The following is an 18385-nucleotide window of genomic DNA, read 5'->3' as shown; positions in this document are numbered from 1 at the left end:
TGAGAAGGTGATGACTTTGAGGTTCTATAAGACAGGAAAAACCAGAAAAAGAAAAGCAGTATCTGAATCTGAAAAGTTGAAATGGCAAGGAAAGTGGTGATCTGCAGCTATAACTGATAATAAGGGAACTGAGAATGAAGGAACCAGCAATAAAGGAACTATTCATAATGGGTCATATGGGATCCTTTCTTCTGAGAATTAACACCCAGAATTTTCAAGAGACAAGAATAGTTCTGCACTGCCCACTTGCACTGAAACTGCCAGAAGTGGGCTTTTGGTATTGCAAAAGCAGCCAGTAGACTAACTGTACTGTCCTAAACACCTGTTGCACTCTCTATAAGACAAGTTTCATTTTCATATTACTTCCAACCTGCAAAGTGACATTTCAATTTGCAGGAATGCATGGTCAAGAAGTCTATGTGGCTTGCTTACTTTCTTCTAAACTGATTATAAGCATTTCTATCTATATGTTGCCTAGCATGCAAGAAACTTAGAGAAACACTTTCATGCCTTTGAATTTTTAGGATTTTTAGCTTTTGTAGATTTTAATGTAGCTGTATAGTCGTCATACTTTAGAATGGTAGTTAACAGTCACTAAACCCTATTCCCCCATTTCATATCAAATTTTCTAAATTCTTCAGGCTTGTTTAGGCTCCCATCAAGGTAGGACTGTACTAAACACCTCCAGTTTAAGAACATTTAGACCCCAGGCCTCAAAAACAAGATACCATCATAGTCAAAGCAACCTTCAAGCCTGGAACCTTGGAGAAACTCCAAAAACAGAACATGATGTGAAGAAGAGGAAGATGAGGAAGAAAGGGGTCTTAGGACCTCCAACTCAATTTCTGGGGAGGTGTGCCCAGGGGGCAGACCTGGGGGTGGGTGGTTCTTGGATCAGACCATAAATTGTGGAACGCCTGGACACAGGGCACACCTTTTCTGTACTCTTTGCACCAGAAGGCCTTCATTAAAGACCTGCTCTATTATCTATCTCTACTAAATTTGCCTGGAATTTTTTCTGCTCTCAATCTTTAGGCAACACTTCAATATGCATTGCATATACCCACTGATTTCTTTTTCCTTTACCTAGAACAGAAGTGTATCTAAATATGGTATATCTGGCTGTAAATCTGCCACAGATTTACAAAGCAACAGAAGAGAAAACATATTTCACTTTATCTTTACTTAACCACCCTTTTACCTACAATGTAGATGGGACAGCAGAAGTGTGGTGGAACATAAAGGACCAAAGCAGGACATGGCCAGCCTCATCCTTCTGAGGGCTGTCTAATTTTAAAATAATGGATGCAGTAGAACTGCTCTAAGAAAAAAAAAAAAAAACTACACAAGAAAACAAAGCAAAATTAACCTGCTTAATGGAAGTGGTGTCAATTAGAGAAGACTGAGACTACACCCACTAATAGTAGATAGCTACTTCTAATTTGTTCAGTCAGGATGTGTTAAGCCAGTAATTAATGCTGTAGGACCTGAATAGTTTACACATAAAACTTGTGCAAGAACTGCAGTATCTCCCTTCTCTGTAGCAAGAGGTGGAAACAATTAAGTAAAAATAATTATTTTGAAGTGTTCTTCCCTTCTCAATATCTTATTTAGTGAAACACTGAGTTTTCACACAGTGCTGCACAAATTATTCAATTACACTAATCATTCCTTGAGATGTTTTACTTTAGTCATAACTCCTTTTCAGGTGTTTCTCTTTAAAATTTAAAAAAAAAAAACTTGTCTACTTTGTCTGATGCTCAGCACCAAAGTTTGACATATGATTAATGTATTTAGCATCACATCTTGCTCTATCATGCCAGAACTGTAAGTGTTGCCCTGGGGAGGAATAAAACACGTACCATTCCTAAACTAGATGGAGTCCTTATTTTTCTTACTCCTCTCCTTAACACGTTATTTTAAATTGCTTCAAAGGACAGTCTCATTTTAGAGGTTTTCCAGGAGATGAGACCACAGCCCTGGGGTAGAGTAGCATTAAAATCAACAGGAACTTGAGATCTAGTCTTCTCAATTTTACAACTGGACTTCTCTCCCCTTCTGCAACATGGAAGCTGATGTTTTCATAGAAATCATAGTACAAGTATTTGATGTACTTATAATACAGACATTTATACATCATTCTCACATGGTCTCTCAGAGTTACCCTTTCATTAAGATGGCCAACCCATTGAATTTACATCTGCATTCATTCTCTAAGTAAAAAAAAGCACATTTTCTTATTTCCTAAATTTCTGCAATTACCCAAACAGAAGCCAATAATGACATAAAGGAAACAGCAAAAGGAACATAAAATTTGAAGACAGAAAAAAAGTCAAATTATACTCAATGGTAAATTATTTCAAACCTAATAATGGATGTGGAAGGCTGGTGGGGATGAAAAGTGGCTAATTTTTCATATCTCGTACAGCATAGATCTTGCTGAAAATCAGAATGTACTTTCAAACCATTTTCTTATTTATCAAAATCTAACGGTGTTTAAATGTTTCTTTTCCTTCCCACCTTAAGCTGTGCTGCAAGAAGTAAGTTAAGTATTTCTACTAAGAGGGACAAATAAAACAGTCTGTTCTCAAGTTCATGTAAAAAATTGAGATGGTAGGGTTTTGACAGGTAATATATTTGCATACCACAGCTTACATTTAGGTATTCATCAAATACCGAAGCAACCCAAGTGAATGTTACTTTGATGACTCGCATATCAAACACCAAAAGAATAATACAGAGGATCATATGCATGTTAAAATATCTGCACATATTTTCCTTTCTTAAGCCAAGTAACACTAAATACATGAAGTACTTTAAGACATATAGCACTGCTCTATGAAAGGGGCTAACATAGCTTTAAAAATAAGTATTTTAGAAAGCATGATAAAAATCTTAAGTTTTACCAGCAGAGAAAAATCGTGCTACTGAGACTGTTATACTCAGCTCCTGCTCAGATTCTGGCCAACACAGTTCATGCTAAGGCCTGAGATGCATTCTGGGAGCAGACTACATATTGTAGGCAGGGCAAATGGCCAGAAAGAGCTAAAGAGCCATTATGCTGCCATGATACCTGGAAATCACTGTCTCCTCATCTTTGGCAGTTTCATCAGAATCTACTAACTCATAGAAATTACATAGGCCAAACATCCAATCTGGAAGACATCAAACATTGGTTTACAAAAAAAACCCCCAGTTTTTGAAGTTGATTCATTACCAGCAGTACTGCTCAGACTTTCATGCTTCCCACTGTGATATAGGGGATGCCTGCAATGTGACAGATGAGGAAGGAGAAGCACTCTCACTCTCAGCTAGGTAACTGATTTCAGTTTTTTATGTATCACAAGTGCATGGATTAAGAGTTACAGGTTATAAATTATGAAACTTTATGACTTGAGCAGTGAATAAGTAAGTGAATTCATATGATAAACTAGTCTGGGCAAAGGGGACCGACCCAGTTTGTCATGTTTGTTGTATTTCTTAATGAGCTCATGATATTAAGTTTAAATCACAGAATACATTGTCCTGTAAATCTGAGAGACACATGAATGCTGCTCAATAGGTAACACATTTGCAGATTAAAACAATTCTGTAACTACAGGGCAAAAAATGGTGTTGAACTCTGTATATATTGCAGGGTTGGATTTTTACTTTTCTTCACAAAATGTAATTCCCAATTTGGTTTAACATGAGTTTGAATAAGCAGTAACGTCTGGAAACCACCGCAAACCTCCTCATCTACTAACAGACATTAGGAACCTAATTAGCAAATGGAGCACTTGGGAGAGGCAGGGTGGGGGGGAGAAGGCAGAGGGGCAGGGGCAGTTCATTAAATTTTATGAAGTCATTAAATTGAGCACATTGGCATGGCCTTGTCAGTGTACTGTACTCTGAGTTTAAACTACAAATTTAGTAGTAGTGACCATAATAATGTGCCTTATTTTCATTTCTAATTTAAAAAAATTATGTTTATTGAAATAATGCGTCCATCTTAAGTCAATGGACTACAACTAGTGTCATATATGCCTACTGCTCTTTAGAGGAAAAGAGGAGGAAGATATCTAAAAGTAATTCCTTGATCAAGGAAATTCAGGTTCCTATTGAATACAAATGTGTTTATTATTGAAGAACAACACAAACTGATTTGGAAAAAAAAAAAAAAGGAAAACAAACATTCTGAAAGCCTCCGCAAATACTGGAGGGTAGGAGATTCATTTACCTGCTGCTCACATGTTTACAAAGCTTTCCAGACTTCAGTTTAGCCCAAGCCACCAAATTGTTATGACCAATGACACAACAATGACATCAGAAGAATAAGAAGAAGATGGAGAACTACAAAGCTCTCTAGTTAGACAGAAAAATCCAAAAGGGGGAGCATGAAACAACTTATGTTTCTTCTGGTCACAAGCAGGAATAAGAGCTTTTGTTTTCTCCGTTTATAAAAATGAATCTCACTTCACTGCACTGACAGTAAAAGCTCATTCCAAAAGACATGATCATTCCCAAAAAAACCCTAATCAAGCGGCTTCTCTGTATTCTGTGCATGTAGTATTCACATAAATATGAACAGACACAGTAATATAACTGATTTAGAAGCAACAGAAGTATTCGTAGCTAGTTTGCAGCTATTTTTAAATCTGAAAAAATGCATACAGTAAGTTCTTATATTTCTGCCTGTCCTCTCTATTTTCAAGATTAGAGATTTTTTTAAGAATCAAAATACTGCGGCTTACTAATACCATCTCCATTAAAATAAACAAAAAATCAGCTGAATCTTAAGAAGTCATTTGAAACTGAACTCTAGAGAGCTACCTACACAACCTCACAAGAACCCCCATTATAGATGGTAAAGTGTTGAAGTACCTTATCTTTGGTATCCAATGAGATGAAGATACATCCTAATCTAACCAACAGCACCTTGCTTCCACACGTGGTGTAGCCAGGTGCCTTCCTTTGAGGAATTAAGCAGTCATTTTAGCATGCCAAAGGAAGCACCTTCAGTCTAACCCTCATATTAGACTTCAGTTTCTTCTTAGGAACACAACCATACTTTCACACATGCTTTAAATGGTGCACAGCCACCTACATTAGAGATTGCGAGGCACTGAAATATAATGCAAACCAGGCAGAGAGATGCCAGAAAACACTTTTCACTTGTGCTTACTTACTATGTATCCTCACTATCCTGTCTTAGGCATACGCCTAGTTTATTACCTGACAATTCGTGCATGGTATGAGATTTGGCAAAGACACTGAACATGAAAGTTATTAATAAAAACAGGTATTGCCCCTTGCAATACATGCATTGCAAGATTAAGTAAGATATTTCAAATCGAAAAGACGCTATGAAAAAAACCCCAAACAATTTAACAGAATGGAGAAAAGGCTTATATGTTCATTCACTTACGAAGCAGTCCACTGTGTTGCATTTCTCACTTGAATAAACAACAAGTTGCTCTTTATTTTCCCATATTTCCCAATTAATTTTGTCAAACTGAAGAAATTTTCTGCTGTTTTGGAAAGGTCCATTTGTATTACTCAGAAGGTTCCTGAGATTATACCTTTTTACCACGTTCTAGGGTTGGGGATTCAATTTGATTTCCTACAGACTGATGACACGCTGCTGTCTTTGAAAAATCTAGTAAAGAATTAACCCCTGAAATTTAAAAAAATTAATAATCCTAAATAATACAACTTCAAGTTTCACTCTACACAATTATCTATAAAAGAGATTAATAAAAGATATTATTATTATACTATTATTTCATATTTACATTTCTGCAGATCACACTTCCTCTACCAGAATCGCCTAATACTACAACAGACCATTACAATTCCTTTTGGAAAAGGAGGAAAACAATTGCACAAGTACAAAAACCAGAAAACTTTAACTGGCACTTGTTCCACAGCCACTCTTGTCCTGCAGTATTTTGATGTGGCATACAGTAAGTTCACAGCAAAGAAATATCAAGACCTGCTATCATAGGAAAGATTGCAAAAATAACTAGAAATCTTTTTCCCTCTCAAGGTAATTTCCAGGAAAAGCACCACTAGCTGAAGTGTCTTCTAGCAAAATAAGATTCACCTTTGGCCCATGAGATGACTTCTTCTTCGCTTCAGAAAAAGACAGGGAGTTACTAGGAAGGCTGGGGAGATGAAGGCTCTGTCCTGAAGAGAATGATGTTCCATCTGACATTACCATGATCTGTTGCAAGACAAAAAGCACGTCAATCAAACATTAACAACAAGAACAGAGAGAGTCTCGCCTGCCTAAGAACTAACAAATCTCACTGGTAGAAGAATTAAAGTCCAACAAACAGTATCCATATTTCTTCTCAGTATGGGATGGGTTAATGAAACCACACTGTTAACCCCAAGTAGAGTTTGTTTTGCCCATGACATTAACTGGTAAACAATCTCTCATCTGTATCCTAACCTATGAGCTTTCCCACCCTGTTATCTCCCCTGGCCCTATTGAGGAGGCATAATGAATGACCAAGCATCTGGTTGGGAGTTCAGCCCTTAGCCAAGGTTAACTCACCACAAAGATACACTGTAAAAAACAGCCTGAGGTTTTAAATAAAAGCAGTATGTCTCTAATTTCAGCTTCTGTGTTATCTAGAGTACAGAAAATAAACTGTATGCCTGCTAAGCAAGCAGTAATTTTGCTATAAAAAGAATCTAGCTCCCTCTCTTGATTTTAAAGACTCTTAGGTACAAACAGATCACTTCCAGAAACCACAGATAAATCAGCCATCACAGAGCAGTTACCAGACATGTAAAGATTATTCCTTCCATCTGAAAGAAACTCAGCTAAAATCTTGTCTTGTGCTCCAGTGTTGCTGTGCCTGGATTTCTCTGATTCCTAGCACAGCTATTCATTTATCCATTGTTTCAATGCACTAAAGGCCAGAGACATCTTAGCTGCTGTCTGACAAGCCCTGCAAAGCTGAAGAGAAGATGCAGAGCTCTGCACCTGCAAGGAAACACCCCTCTCTTCCCACAGGTTCCCATGTACAAAGTCACACTGGTTTTGTGGATATCCTGTGTGATTATCCTTGTCTCTTCAGATAACCAAACCATCCTCTGACTCAGGGGTCAGGAATGAGCTGACCCATTGCACGCCTCATGCATATTACACTAATTAAAAAAATGGGAATTGCAAAACTGGGAAATCTAGGATGTAGATATGTATACTTCACATTTTACCTCTCTAAGTTAGGATGATATTTTACTGCCTCCAATTTCTTGAAGACTGGATTTCAATTAAAAAAAAAAATTAAATACTGCCCCAAATGAATCTTTTTGCAGAGAACTTTGTTCAGAAGATCGTATGGTAGCCTAGAGAATATTGAGGGACATGCCTAGGTAATAAAATTTACTTTTACCAGACTGTTTTCAACAATGCAGCTAGAATGCAAAGGCAGAGGAAGAAGGCAATAAAGTTGTTTTTCTTCCTTGACTGTACGTTCATGTATTAAAATTTAAAAAAAAAAAAAAAAGTTATGTATTCTAACATTTTGTGACATAAGATCCCACACAGAGCAAATAACAACTGTTTTCTCCAATTCTTCATTTCAATTTCTCAGACACCTAAACCAGAACCTCTCAAGAGCGAGAACTCTGAAAAATCATCTGTCCAAAAGGAATGAACACTACTTCTTGTAATCATGGTAATGTTGACAGCTATTAGCTATTTTAAGTTACAATAAGTGATCCTTTGGCCTGATGAATACTTTTTAGCCTCAACTTGCCAAGGGCTTTGGTTGTATTCAGCCCAGCTGAATGTAGGAGAAGGCACAAGCTAACAAAGAACAATCAGCCACAAGGAAAATTTGTAGCCACATGTACATACCATAAACCTGCACAAAAGCAGAGAAAATGAATGTGTCATTATTTACTCCCATAGATGATGTCAAATGGGTAGTTAAATAGTATTGTTCTTTAAATTGAATTCTGTAATGTTTTTTAATCCCACAAACTTAATAGAACATACCATTTGCATAAAATCAAACCATCTTTCAGAAAAAGCAAACATAAATGAATCCATTAATTTCAGAGTTTAAGCAGATATTTTATTGCCCAAAATACTTTTGTTCATATGACAAAAGGATACATATCCATGTGGAACAGAAATAAAATCAGGAGGATCAGGGTTTGCCCTGCCCTGAAATTAAAAGCAAAGAAACAAAAAATTCTGCCAGAAGTTCCTTCTCCTAGGGTTGAAAGCTACCATTTTCTCCCTGGAGCATAAAAGTCTCTGGAGTCACTAAAATAAACTGAGGTTTAACTACTGCATAAATTTTCTTTTTAAAATTCAGAAACATTACAGTTTGGGAATACTTATATATTCATCATTATACACAGACATTCTTAGGAAGCTGACATTTTAAAAAAGGCTATAGACTTCTAAGATATATCAGTTTCTGGGCAAGTACTTGGACAATTAACAGTCTTAATATTACAGACCGTGTTTCAAAACAGGACGAGAGTTTACAGAAAGATTTACAGGGATGGGATGAACAGCATTACTACCATGTGAGGTCTGATTTGGCAAATCTAGTTACACACAAAAAGAAAGTAAATCCCATACAGCTTTTAGAAAACAAAATCTGGACATACCAAACCTTGATCCCTAAAAGTTTTGTTGTATTGAATCCTGCAGCAGCCTGTTATTTCATTATAAACCCCATGAAAAACAGCAACTATAGATACAAAATTTTAATGTGTAATCAGTAAGACGGAATTCCAGTTCACATTGCTACTATCATACTGGCAATATGTGCCTCTCTGTATGTGGCTGTACTAAGTCAAGGCTACATCAAAGAAGGAAAAGGTGGGAATGAGCGTATCACAGAAAGACACTACTGCTGCAGCAAAAATGCAAGTTCATCAAAAACACGGCAGCTCTCCTGTACAGCCTGCTATGTGCACTTTACTTGTTTCCTCCTACCTGTACTGTAAGTTCCCTGCTAGCTTAGAGGTGTCAAGAGGAGTACACCTCAATAGATGGGAGGACATGGCTGCAGGTCATGCTTAAGCCAGGCACCCAAGAACACCTGCAGCTGGTACTTGGCTGCTCTCATAATGAATCACTTCAGTGACAAGACCCAGGAATATTAATTCTTCTCCTCAGTCCCCTCTACAAATCAACAGCTCAGTGGGATCAGACAAACTGGTGGAATAAGACATGAGTGCTGGTGTCAGCAAAGCAAGATGAGATGGTTGGTCTTTAAACAATCAATTTAGAGTCATGTAATCACACTCTGAATTCACCAGTATGCAAAGCATGAAATTCTAGTTACAGCTTTGCTGTTCCGTCAAAGATTCTGCTTGACTATATTTGAGTAGAGTAGAGGTATACCTAATCTCACAGCTTATCTTTGATGAGGCCAGAGGTGACAGTAATAGGATGTGTAAAAGTAGAGTTAGTTGTGCTTGCTCACAAAGACTTAAGTGTTTTAAAAAATGTGTGGATTAGGGTACATGCTCCTGGATAAGGATTAGAAAGATGGCCAAGAGAAAACAGTTAGTTTCACAGTTTAATACCAGGGTACAAATACAGCAATTGCAGAATACGTTGTACTGAGAAACATGTCGAGGGAGGTGACTGTCTCAGTCTACTCTGCACAAGTGCAGCCTCACCTTAAATCCCGTGTGCAGCTGTGGGCACCTCAGTACCAGGAGGTCATTGCTATTAGTGTGCCCAGAGAAGGGAGACTAGGGTTGTGAAAGGCCTCAAGGGCAAGAATTACAAGGAGCAGCTTGACACCACTTGGCTTGTTCAGTTTGGAGAAGAAAAGGCTGAGGAGTGACTCCACTGCAGCCTACACCTTCGTCAAGGGAGGCAGCAGAGGGGGAGCTGCTGATCTCTCTAGTGAGCAGCAACAGGACATAAGAAAATGGAATGAAGTTGTATCAGAAGAAGTTCAGACTGGACATCAGGAAAAGGTTCTTTACTGGTTGGTCAGGCACTCCAACAGACTCCCCGGGGAGGTGGTCATGGCACCAAGCCTGACAGAGTTCTAGCAGAGTCTGGATGATGCTCTTAGTAATATGGTTTAGTTTTAGGTAGTCCTATGAGGAGCGTATGGAGTTCCACCTGACAATCCTTAAAGATCCCCCTTCCAACTTAAGATATTCTATGCTGCTACATATCCACATTGGGTTTTCCATTTTGCTTAAAATTCAATTTAAAAAAAATATATCTTAAATTTAACTGTTAGTGGAAACTTCATAATCCTCATGAATGGAAATTCCTTGCACCCGTAGGAAGCAACTAATATTACATGAAGGGACTGATAAAAAAAAACGCTTCTAAAACCAGACAGGATGTAAAAGGAAGACTAGAGAAAATGTGAGCCCACTGTTCAATGTGGCAAGAGACCCCATGGCTTATGTGGTCAATCTTGGTTTAGCCTCTGTTTTCACAATAAGATCTTACTTCCTCAGGCCTCCAAGGTAATCAAGCATTCCTCATAGTGTCTGTGGCAGTGAGTCAGTACTCACAAGACAGAAGTGTTGAGTTAGGTGGCACTTCATCCACAGGGACACCGGATGCAAACAGGGGTATTGAAGGAGCTGGCAGCACCAGTGAAAGACAGTTCTCTATCATCTCCAAAACCTTCATATTCAGAAAGATAAACATCACACCCATCTTCAAGAAGTAAGATTCATGGAACAAGACTCCCATCAGTCTCATTTCAGTCCCCAGGAAAAAGATGGAGAAAATCCTCCTGGAAGCCACTTTCAGCCACTGGAAGGACAAAAATGTGAAGAATCAACAAGAAAAGTCTTGCCCAACTTACAGACAGATCTATGAGATACAGACTGGAGAAATGGATCATTAGATGAGTGCAGAACTATCTGGACTGCTGGACTCAAGTTACTCTCTTAAGCTGTGGGAGGTCCAGTTAGAGGCCAGTGACTACTAGCATCCCTCCAGGATCAACACTTAGTCCACAATGTTTAATGTCTTCATTAAAGATTCAGTGGGATCGAGTAAACTCTCAGCAAGTTCACAAATAATATATGGATAATATCTTTCCAAAATCATTCTCTGCTGTCCAGAAGTTCCACCATACAAGCATAACTATTGGTTTAGAAGATATTTCGGAAAAAGAAAAAAAGGCTTGATGAACTGTTCCATAAGGCATTCAGAAGCTCATTCAGCAGGTGAGGTGAGCTCCCAAGAAAGCCACCCTTCATCTTAGTGAAGATGGAGAGATGATGTCAACACTGCAGAGGATGCCAGTCACAACAGAGAAACCAGGCCAATAGCAGCACTGCAATGGGCTAACTGCTTGATGTGACTGGACAAAACCAGAAGAAAACACAGATACCCACTGATGCTTTTCCCTGTCCTGCCACAAAGTCCCTCTGTTCCCACAACACCAAAGACTGCTTTACTGGGAGGACAGTTATTTTAATAATGCACACTGGACATGGAAGGAGCCACACTCCATCTCTCTTTCTCTGTGAAACTAAAATGCCATTATTAGTGCGGGTAGCTGCTTAACACACAACACTAAACTTGGACAAGAGAAAATTACCTTTCTTAATTTTGTCTTCTGGCTTACACTGTAACTGGGAGGTTTCCTAGACCGCCACTAATAAGCCATTCTGTACAAGTTTTAGCTCAACAAGATCTCATCCTAATAACATATATAAGAAAAATTCATGAAAACAATGTAAGACTAAATCACAGCATTTAAATATAACACGAATATCTTGCTTGTCTTATTTTCTATGGTAAACAGCTACCACAGAGCAAATGCACAAGTGTACATGAAGTATTTTTATTCACAATGTGATTATGGACAGATGCGTAAGACAACTTACCAACTCCAATACTTCTTTCATGCCTAGAGAAAGATACTTCTTTTGTCATATGTGCCAATAAAGCATTACATAAATGCATTCTTTGGTTAACTTAATTGATCTGCTGGTAGTGGTATCTTGCCTCTAGTTCACCAAACACTCACTTCACTAGCCTTCAGCTATTGAGTTTGTATTTAAGACCTTTGTCTACCATTTGCTTTAAATGTAAGATAACTTCCTGGGCAAGAGCAAAGGAAGATCTATTCTTCCCCCAAAAAAACCTGTGCATAGAGAAAACCCACTGTTATTCACATTCTAGCTAGGAACCATCAACCTGAAGTGGCCAGTCTCCATAATACCTGAGCTGCTGGCATCTTAAGAATTACAGAATGGTTTGGGTTAGAAGGACCTTAAAGATCATCTAGTTCCAACCCCCCTGCTGTGGGTAAGGACACCTTTCACTAGACCAGGTTGGTCAGAACCCCATCCAACCTGGCCTTGAAAACTCCCGGGGATGGGGCATCCACAACTTCCCTGGGCAACATGTTCCAGTGCCTCACCGCCCTCACAGTAAAGAATTTCTTCCTAACATCTAATTTAAACCTACCTTCCTTCAGTTTGAAGCCATTCTCCTTTGTCATAACACTACATGCCCTTGCAAAAAGTTTCCCTTCAGAGTGTTCTAGGAGTATTCCAATTTGCTAGTCAAGGCAACTGAGTGCTACAGAAAGAAAAACTGTTGTGCATTTAATTTATGCAGTTCCATGCACGGTTGAACAAAGGAAGGGATCAGGGAACAACAACTGTGCACTACAAATTATCATAATATAATCAGGATCCCTCTTCCTCTATTTCTTTTCCAGCAATCTGGGAAAAAATTATGGAACTGTAATACCTTGTAATAAATTGAATCAGAAGTCTTCACACAAAAAAACCCCAAACAAAACCAACAAAAACAAACAAATGAACAAACAACAACAACAATATTCTGAAAACAACATATCTACCAATGGATGTTTGGCAGCTTGGAGTACCTATGTACCCATCAAGAACAAATCACTTTCAAAACAAAAACTTTGCTTTTCAGATCCTGGTAACACAAAGAATGAGGAACAGTCTTAAAATGTTCCATGGAAGTTGGTCCTCTCTTATTGCTAATTTGTACAAATGCACATCCAAGTGCAAGGAGTTGCACCTGGGTGAGGGCAACCCATGGTATCAATACAGGCTGGGGAATGAACAGATGAAGAGCAGCCCTGCCAAGAAGGACTTGGGGCTGCTGGTAGATGAGAGGCTGGACAAGAGCCAGCAATGTGCATTTGCAGTCCAAAAAACCAACTGTATCATGGGCTTCATCAAAAGCAGCATGGCCAGCAGGTTGAAGGAGGTGATTCTGCCCCTCTGCTCTGGTGAAACCCCAGCTCTGGGGCCCTCAGCACAGCAAAGATGTGGACTTGTTGGACCAGGTCCAGAGGAGGACCACAAAGATGATCAGAGGGCTGGAGAACCTCTCCCATGAAGAAAGGCTGAGTGAGTTGGGGCTGTTCAGCTTGAAGAAGAGAAAGCTCTGGGGAAATCTTACAGCAAACTTATACTACATAAAGAGGGGAATACATGAGAGCTTGAGGGGTACTGTTTAGCAGGGCTTGTGATAGGAAAAGGGGTAATGGTTTTAAACTAAATGAGGGTAAATTTATACTAGCTGTAAGGATGAAATTTTTTTACAATGAGGGTGGTGAGGCACTGGAACTCATTATCCAGAGAGGTAGAGGATGCCTACCTGGAGACATTTAACGTCAGGTGGACAGGGCTCTGAGCAGCATGATCTAGTTGAAGATGACCCTAGATTGTCATTGGACTAGATGACCTGTAAAGTTTCCTTCCAACTCAAACTATTCTATGATCATGCCACTCCTGACACACAGGAACCATAGATCTACCAACCCCACATACATACTTACACAGTCAGGAGCTGCATGAGCTGTCACCTTGCTCCAGACCAACACAATTTCATTATTAGGAAACACAGAGCTTCTGCAGAGGAATGAACTGCTACCAAAAATATGTTGTCTGTCTCCTAGTTTTTCATTTTCCTGAATGAAGGGAAGCCCTCAACAAAGCTGGAATAATCAGATCCACACCAAGGTAACTGTTGTAGTTTCATTTACTGAGCTGGTCACCTAAGAACACCTTCACACAGCATATTCAGAACAGGCTGGTGAGCTTTCCCACAGTGTGCTGCAGAAAAATTCCAACAGCACTTTCAGTAAAAGCCATGAGTTATCTGCTAGAATTCCGGGAAAAATGAAACATTACTACAACGTTTCCACAGCACTGCAGATGAATTATACTCATCAGTAGCAGACAAATGGACCTCTTTGTGTGGCTCTGGGCTGCCGCACCCTGTGTTGCTTTACAGTGAAGAACGGATTCATTCACTGCTGAAAGCACTAAGAGTAACAATGAAAATACAGGTGTCCTGAACAACTATTATTCCTACTTAAACCAACACAGAATATTTTTAAAGTTATTTGCTTGAAAGCAAAGTAATATGTAGTTGAAGAAAATTCAATTATTTAATTATAAGAAGAACAAGATTAAAGATAATCCCTTCCCTAGAAGAGCATTATACCTAGGGTTGGTTCTGGGTAAAAGCCAACTATTCTGACACCGAGGAATTGCAACAAAAGAGGAAGGATAGAGAAAAGAGGGAAATCCCCATGATTTCATCTTCATTACATGGATTATGAACATAGGTTTTAGAACTAGCATTACACAGACATCTCAACTGACTGAAAACTGTTAAAACAGTAAAATCACAAATATTTCTAAAAAACCCTCAAACACCTGAATGCAGAGGTTTGTGGCAAAACCTGAATTTTTACCTTCGTAGTTTTCTGTAAAAATTGAGCAGACACTTGGAATCGGATTAATTAATAGATTAACTGCGTGCAAGAAAAGAGTTGTCTTGCTACAGAAGCAGTGTTGCTTGTATTTCCAAACACATTTTACAGAAAGCAGTCACAAAGGACTCATCTGTTGCTAAAACGAATCATTACTAGTCTAGAAGTAACCTATTTCTTTCATCCTCTAAATGTGAAACCTCAAGCTGTATCATTAATAGCCACGTGAATCTGTAATAAAGTTATGAATTTTACTATTTTTGTCCACAGTGGTAAGTGCTCTCTAAGGGGCATTTATAAGGCTTTTCCTTTTAGGAAAAAAAATTCAACTATTAAATGTTGTCTGTTACTTCTGAATTAAACAACTAATTTTGACTCTCCTTCCAGAAAGGAGGGAGCATTACATAGTACAAATATTTTTATTTATTTATTTATTTGCAACTATGGGAGACTGGGCTGTATTAAATTGCCGTCTTAATGCGGACTGAAAATATTTTCACTACTTTTTCCTGCAAAAATCAAGATTTAGTTATTTATAACATTATATTCAAAACAGTGCTGCTTGAGCAATCTGTTTTCAGAGGCAATGTTCAATTTTAAGATGTTAGGTAGCGGTCATTCAGCATGTTCAAAATTAATTTAATAAAAATTAATTTTTTTTGAAATTGAAAAACATGCAAGCCAAAAAAGCAGTGCTGCTGACAACACAAAATACATCAATGGAGTCAGACTGTATTTACAAATGTTTTCAGTGGGATTCAACATTCAAAATCTACTTCAATTCTGAAGTTTATTTTTTAATCACTATAAATTCCCAGTGTCACCTCTCTTCCCATACCTACATGCAGGAATCATAGTGGTGCCTCTTTTTACTCAGGTTCTTTCATGTGTCAAGGTTGAAACTAATCACAGAAGATAACTGAAAAATCTAGGAAGGAATGACCATGTAAGGATCAACGCCTACTGCTGTTCACTTGATGAAAACTTCAATTCTACTGTACCTACTCAAGCATAATTTTGTGCTCAGCCTAGAGGATGAGCTGTGTAGGAGACTGCATATATAGTTCTGTCACTACCAGTAGCTTGATGACTTGCTTGGTAACACATAGAATAACTAAAAGTTATTATTTGTATACAGGGTGTCCTTGGGGATTTCAAGCAACAGGTTGTTAGTTCACATGAGAATACATGTATACATGTTAGCTTCAGGTGATTAGGAATGACACTGAGTAAATGGTGCAAATAATTCTCAGTAGCATGATTTCCACAGCAAACCTTTCTAAAAGAAATGTCATTTAGAATATATATGCAAATAAATAGAACATAAACGATTGTCCTGAATGGTTTGGTTGAATTTGCCCAGTGTGCTTTTGAAAAGGTTTTATTTCTTCTGTACACATTTGTTTTTATAATTATGAGAACAAGGTCAACTGAAATTAGGTAAATGGCAGAGATGGACTCAAGTGTAACTAAAACTTTCCAACAGGCGGGGAAAGATCCATGTAGAAAATATACTTCTGAAGGTGGAAAACTTTGACTAAGAAGTTTGCAAATTGGATATAGCCTATGCAAGACTGAACCAAAGGTTCCTATTTACCTGCCTCACTACAGAAATGCAGTCTCTGAAGCCAAATCAAACCCTTATTCTAGGAGTTGAAAATTAAATTGTCAGATTGGAAGAGAAATGAGCAAGTTGATGACCTCCTCCTAATGAAGACTAACTGCACATTTATTCTTAAATTCCAGTGATATCAAATAAAATGCTAAGATATAAATATTCCACAGAGTTAATCTACATGAGTGGTACCACCCTAAATGTCCTGTCTGCCTTTACTAGAATGGCCACAGTGGCACTGCAAGACTGTACTACAGTTGTGTTCTCACTTCTTTAATTACTTGAAATATCCCAATATTACTCATATCCCAGTGAACTGCAGGACAGCCAGTCAGGCCTTAGGGCACATGAAGGATGGGGAAGGGTAATAAAACTTCCTTAGTCTGAAAGACAAAAGAACAGTGGCTCTAGCAAGTAACCTTGACTAGTTCACATTCAGGATGCCACAAGATGCATGTGAGAAAGAAAAGGGGAGTTGAGAGCATCCAAGCAATAATTCAAGGAATCTGCAGCAAGTGACAAACACACAGGCAGGATTATATTGAATATAGCAGCATGCAGATACCAGGTGACCTTGCCCTTTTCCCTCCAGAAGGATATACGATTTGTAATACACATATATTTTTGCAAATAAGATGTAATCATGTTTAGTAGTTCATGTCACTGGAACAACACATCCCATAACTTTCACTTGGGAGAAAAACTAGAGATCAGGATTTTGAGGTGCACAGAAGTCAAGCAATTTAGACCATTATTTAAAAGCATGTAAGCAGAAGTCCACCATGTTAAAGGACTCTACTTAAAGCTACCAATAGGTGTTTTACATTAACAGGGTATCTCATTCATTTTGAAGGGCATGAGCTTCATTTTGTCAGAGTTGTTGTCTGTCAAAATTCACTGACTAGTTACAGCCATAAGCTAGAAGTATTGTTTTGACTTATAAGTAAGTGCAAGATCCATCTCATACTTTATTATCCTGTAAATGCTTTTCTCAGCCTAAAGCAGGGAAGTTACAAGTGAGTTAATGTTTGTGCATTCATTCTCTTGTCTGTTCTACACACACTTGGAAGCAAGAGTGAATTTCCAGGCCTTCTACAAGAGCCTAACAAAAGCCTGTTTACAGTATTTCATAAAATGCAATGGACTTTTCAACATTAGGAGATGAAAGCCCTTCACAGAGACTGTCAGTAACAAGACACACAGAATGCTGTTACATTGTCTCTGTCAACCAGACCAGATACACTCCTAGGTCAGAAAGTCCATAAAGGGATGCAGAAAACACAGGTAACTTCACCAGAAGGTACTTATTTCTTGAAAAGGAATTGGGGAAATGGAGAAAAATAAAAAAGCAAGCCATGCAGTTTGAGCAGTTTGTAGTATCCAGAAGACAAAAGGCAATGAAGCAATGTATTCTAAGAATGATCACACTGATATATTTAGGGAAAGCATTTGATCAAAACATGCCACATTTTGTTGTTTACACTTAAGCAAAATATTTGCTTTTGTTAACTCAAGAAAGCTAAAATTAGAAGGCACAGAAAATTAACAATAAAAAAGACACTTCCTATTTTAACCTTTTTAAACATTGCCCCTCAACCCCAAAGTCCCTGATGGCATCATTTAGATTTATTTAACTTGTGGGTAAAACTTGTCCATTGACAACTGACCTGATACAATTAATACTAAGGCAGTGGCTCATGAAGTTTTCCAGAATAAAATCTTATTTAATTTGCAAACACACTAAAAAGCCAAATGTTCAGACATGGATACCCTCTTCCATCTAAAAAATGCAAACACAAAACACCATTCATGCTTCTATTTCAATATAACTATAGTTGTGACAGTTCTCTTCTTCAGGAGGGCAACAAAGTTTAGACTATACATGCTACTTATTTTTGCTTTGTTTTCAAAGATTCTCTTCAGCAGACTGAACATTCTCACACTAACTCCCTCTTATCTCTAGCCAAGAACCCACTGCTGTCTAAAGGTGCCAAAAATGGCTACCCACTTTTGTTATGACTGTTTAAAAATAAAGATAAGCACTGGC

General features: G+C 38.2%; 1 protein-coding gene across 4 annotated transcripts in view; it reads right to left on the bottom strand.

Annotated features, from left to right (window-relative positions):
- Window positions 1–18385, bottom strand: part of MLLT3 (MLLT3 super elongation complex subunit) — a 119706-nt gene that overhangs the window by 37839 nt on the left and 63482 nt on the right. For 3 of the 4 annotated variants that reach the window (XM_051801446.1, XM_051801450.1, XM_051801448.1), the window contains one exon: window positions 6086–6205. The exons of the other annotated variant lie outside the window; for it this stretch is intronic. In XM_051801446.1, the coding sequence (XP_051657406.1) occupies window positions 6086–6205 (120 nt within the window). The remainder of the gene's footprint in view (window positions 1–6085; window positions 6206–18385) is intronic. 4 annotated transcript variants of the gene reach the window in all.

Source organism: Manacus candei, unplaced genomic scaffold, assembly GCF_025592945.1.
Source record: "Manacus candei isolate 608988 ecotype Guabito, Panama unplaced genomic scaffold, ASM2559294v1 h1tg000051l, whole genome shotgun sequence".
Lineage (NCBI taxonomy): Eukaryota > Metazoa > Chordata > Aves > Passeriformes > Pipridae > Manacus > Manacus candei.
This window is presented reverse-complemented; position numbering and strand designations above follow the sequence as displayed.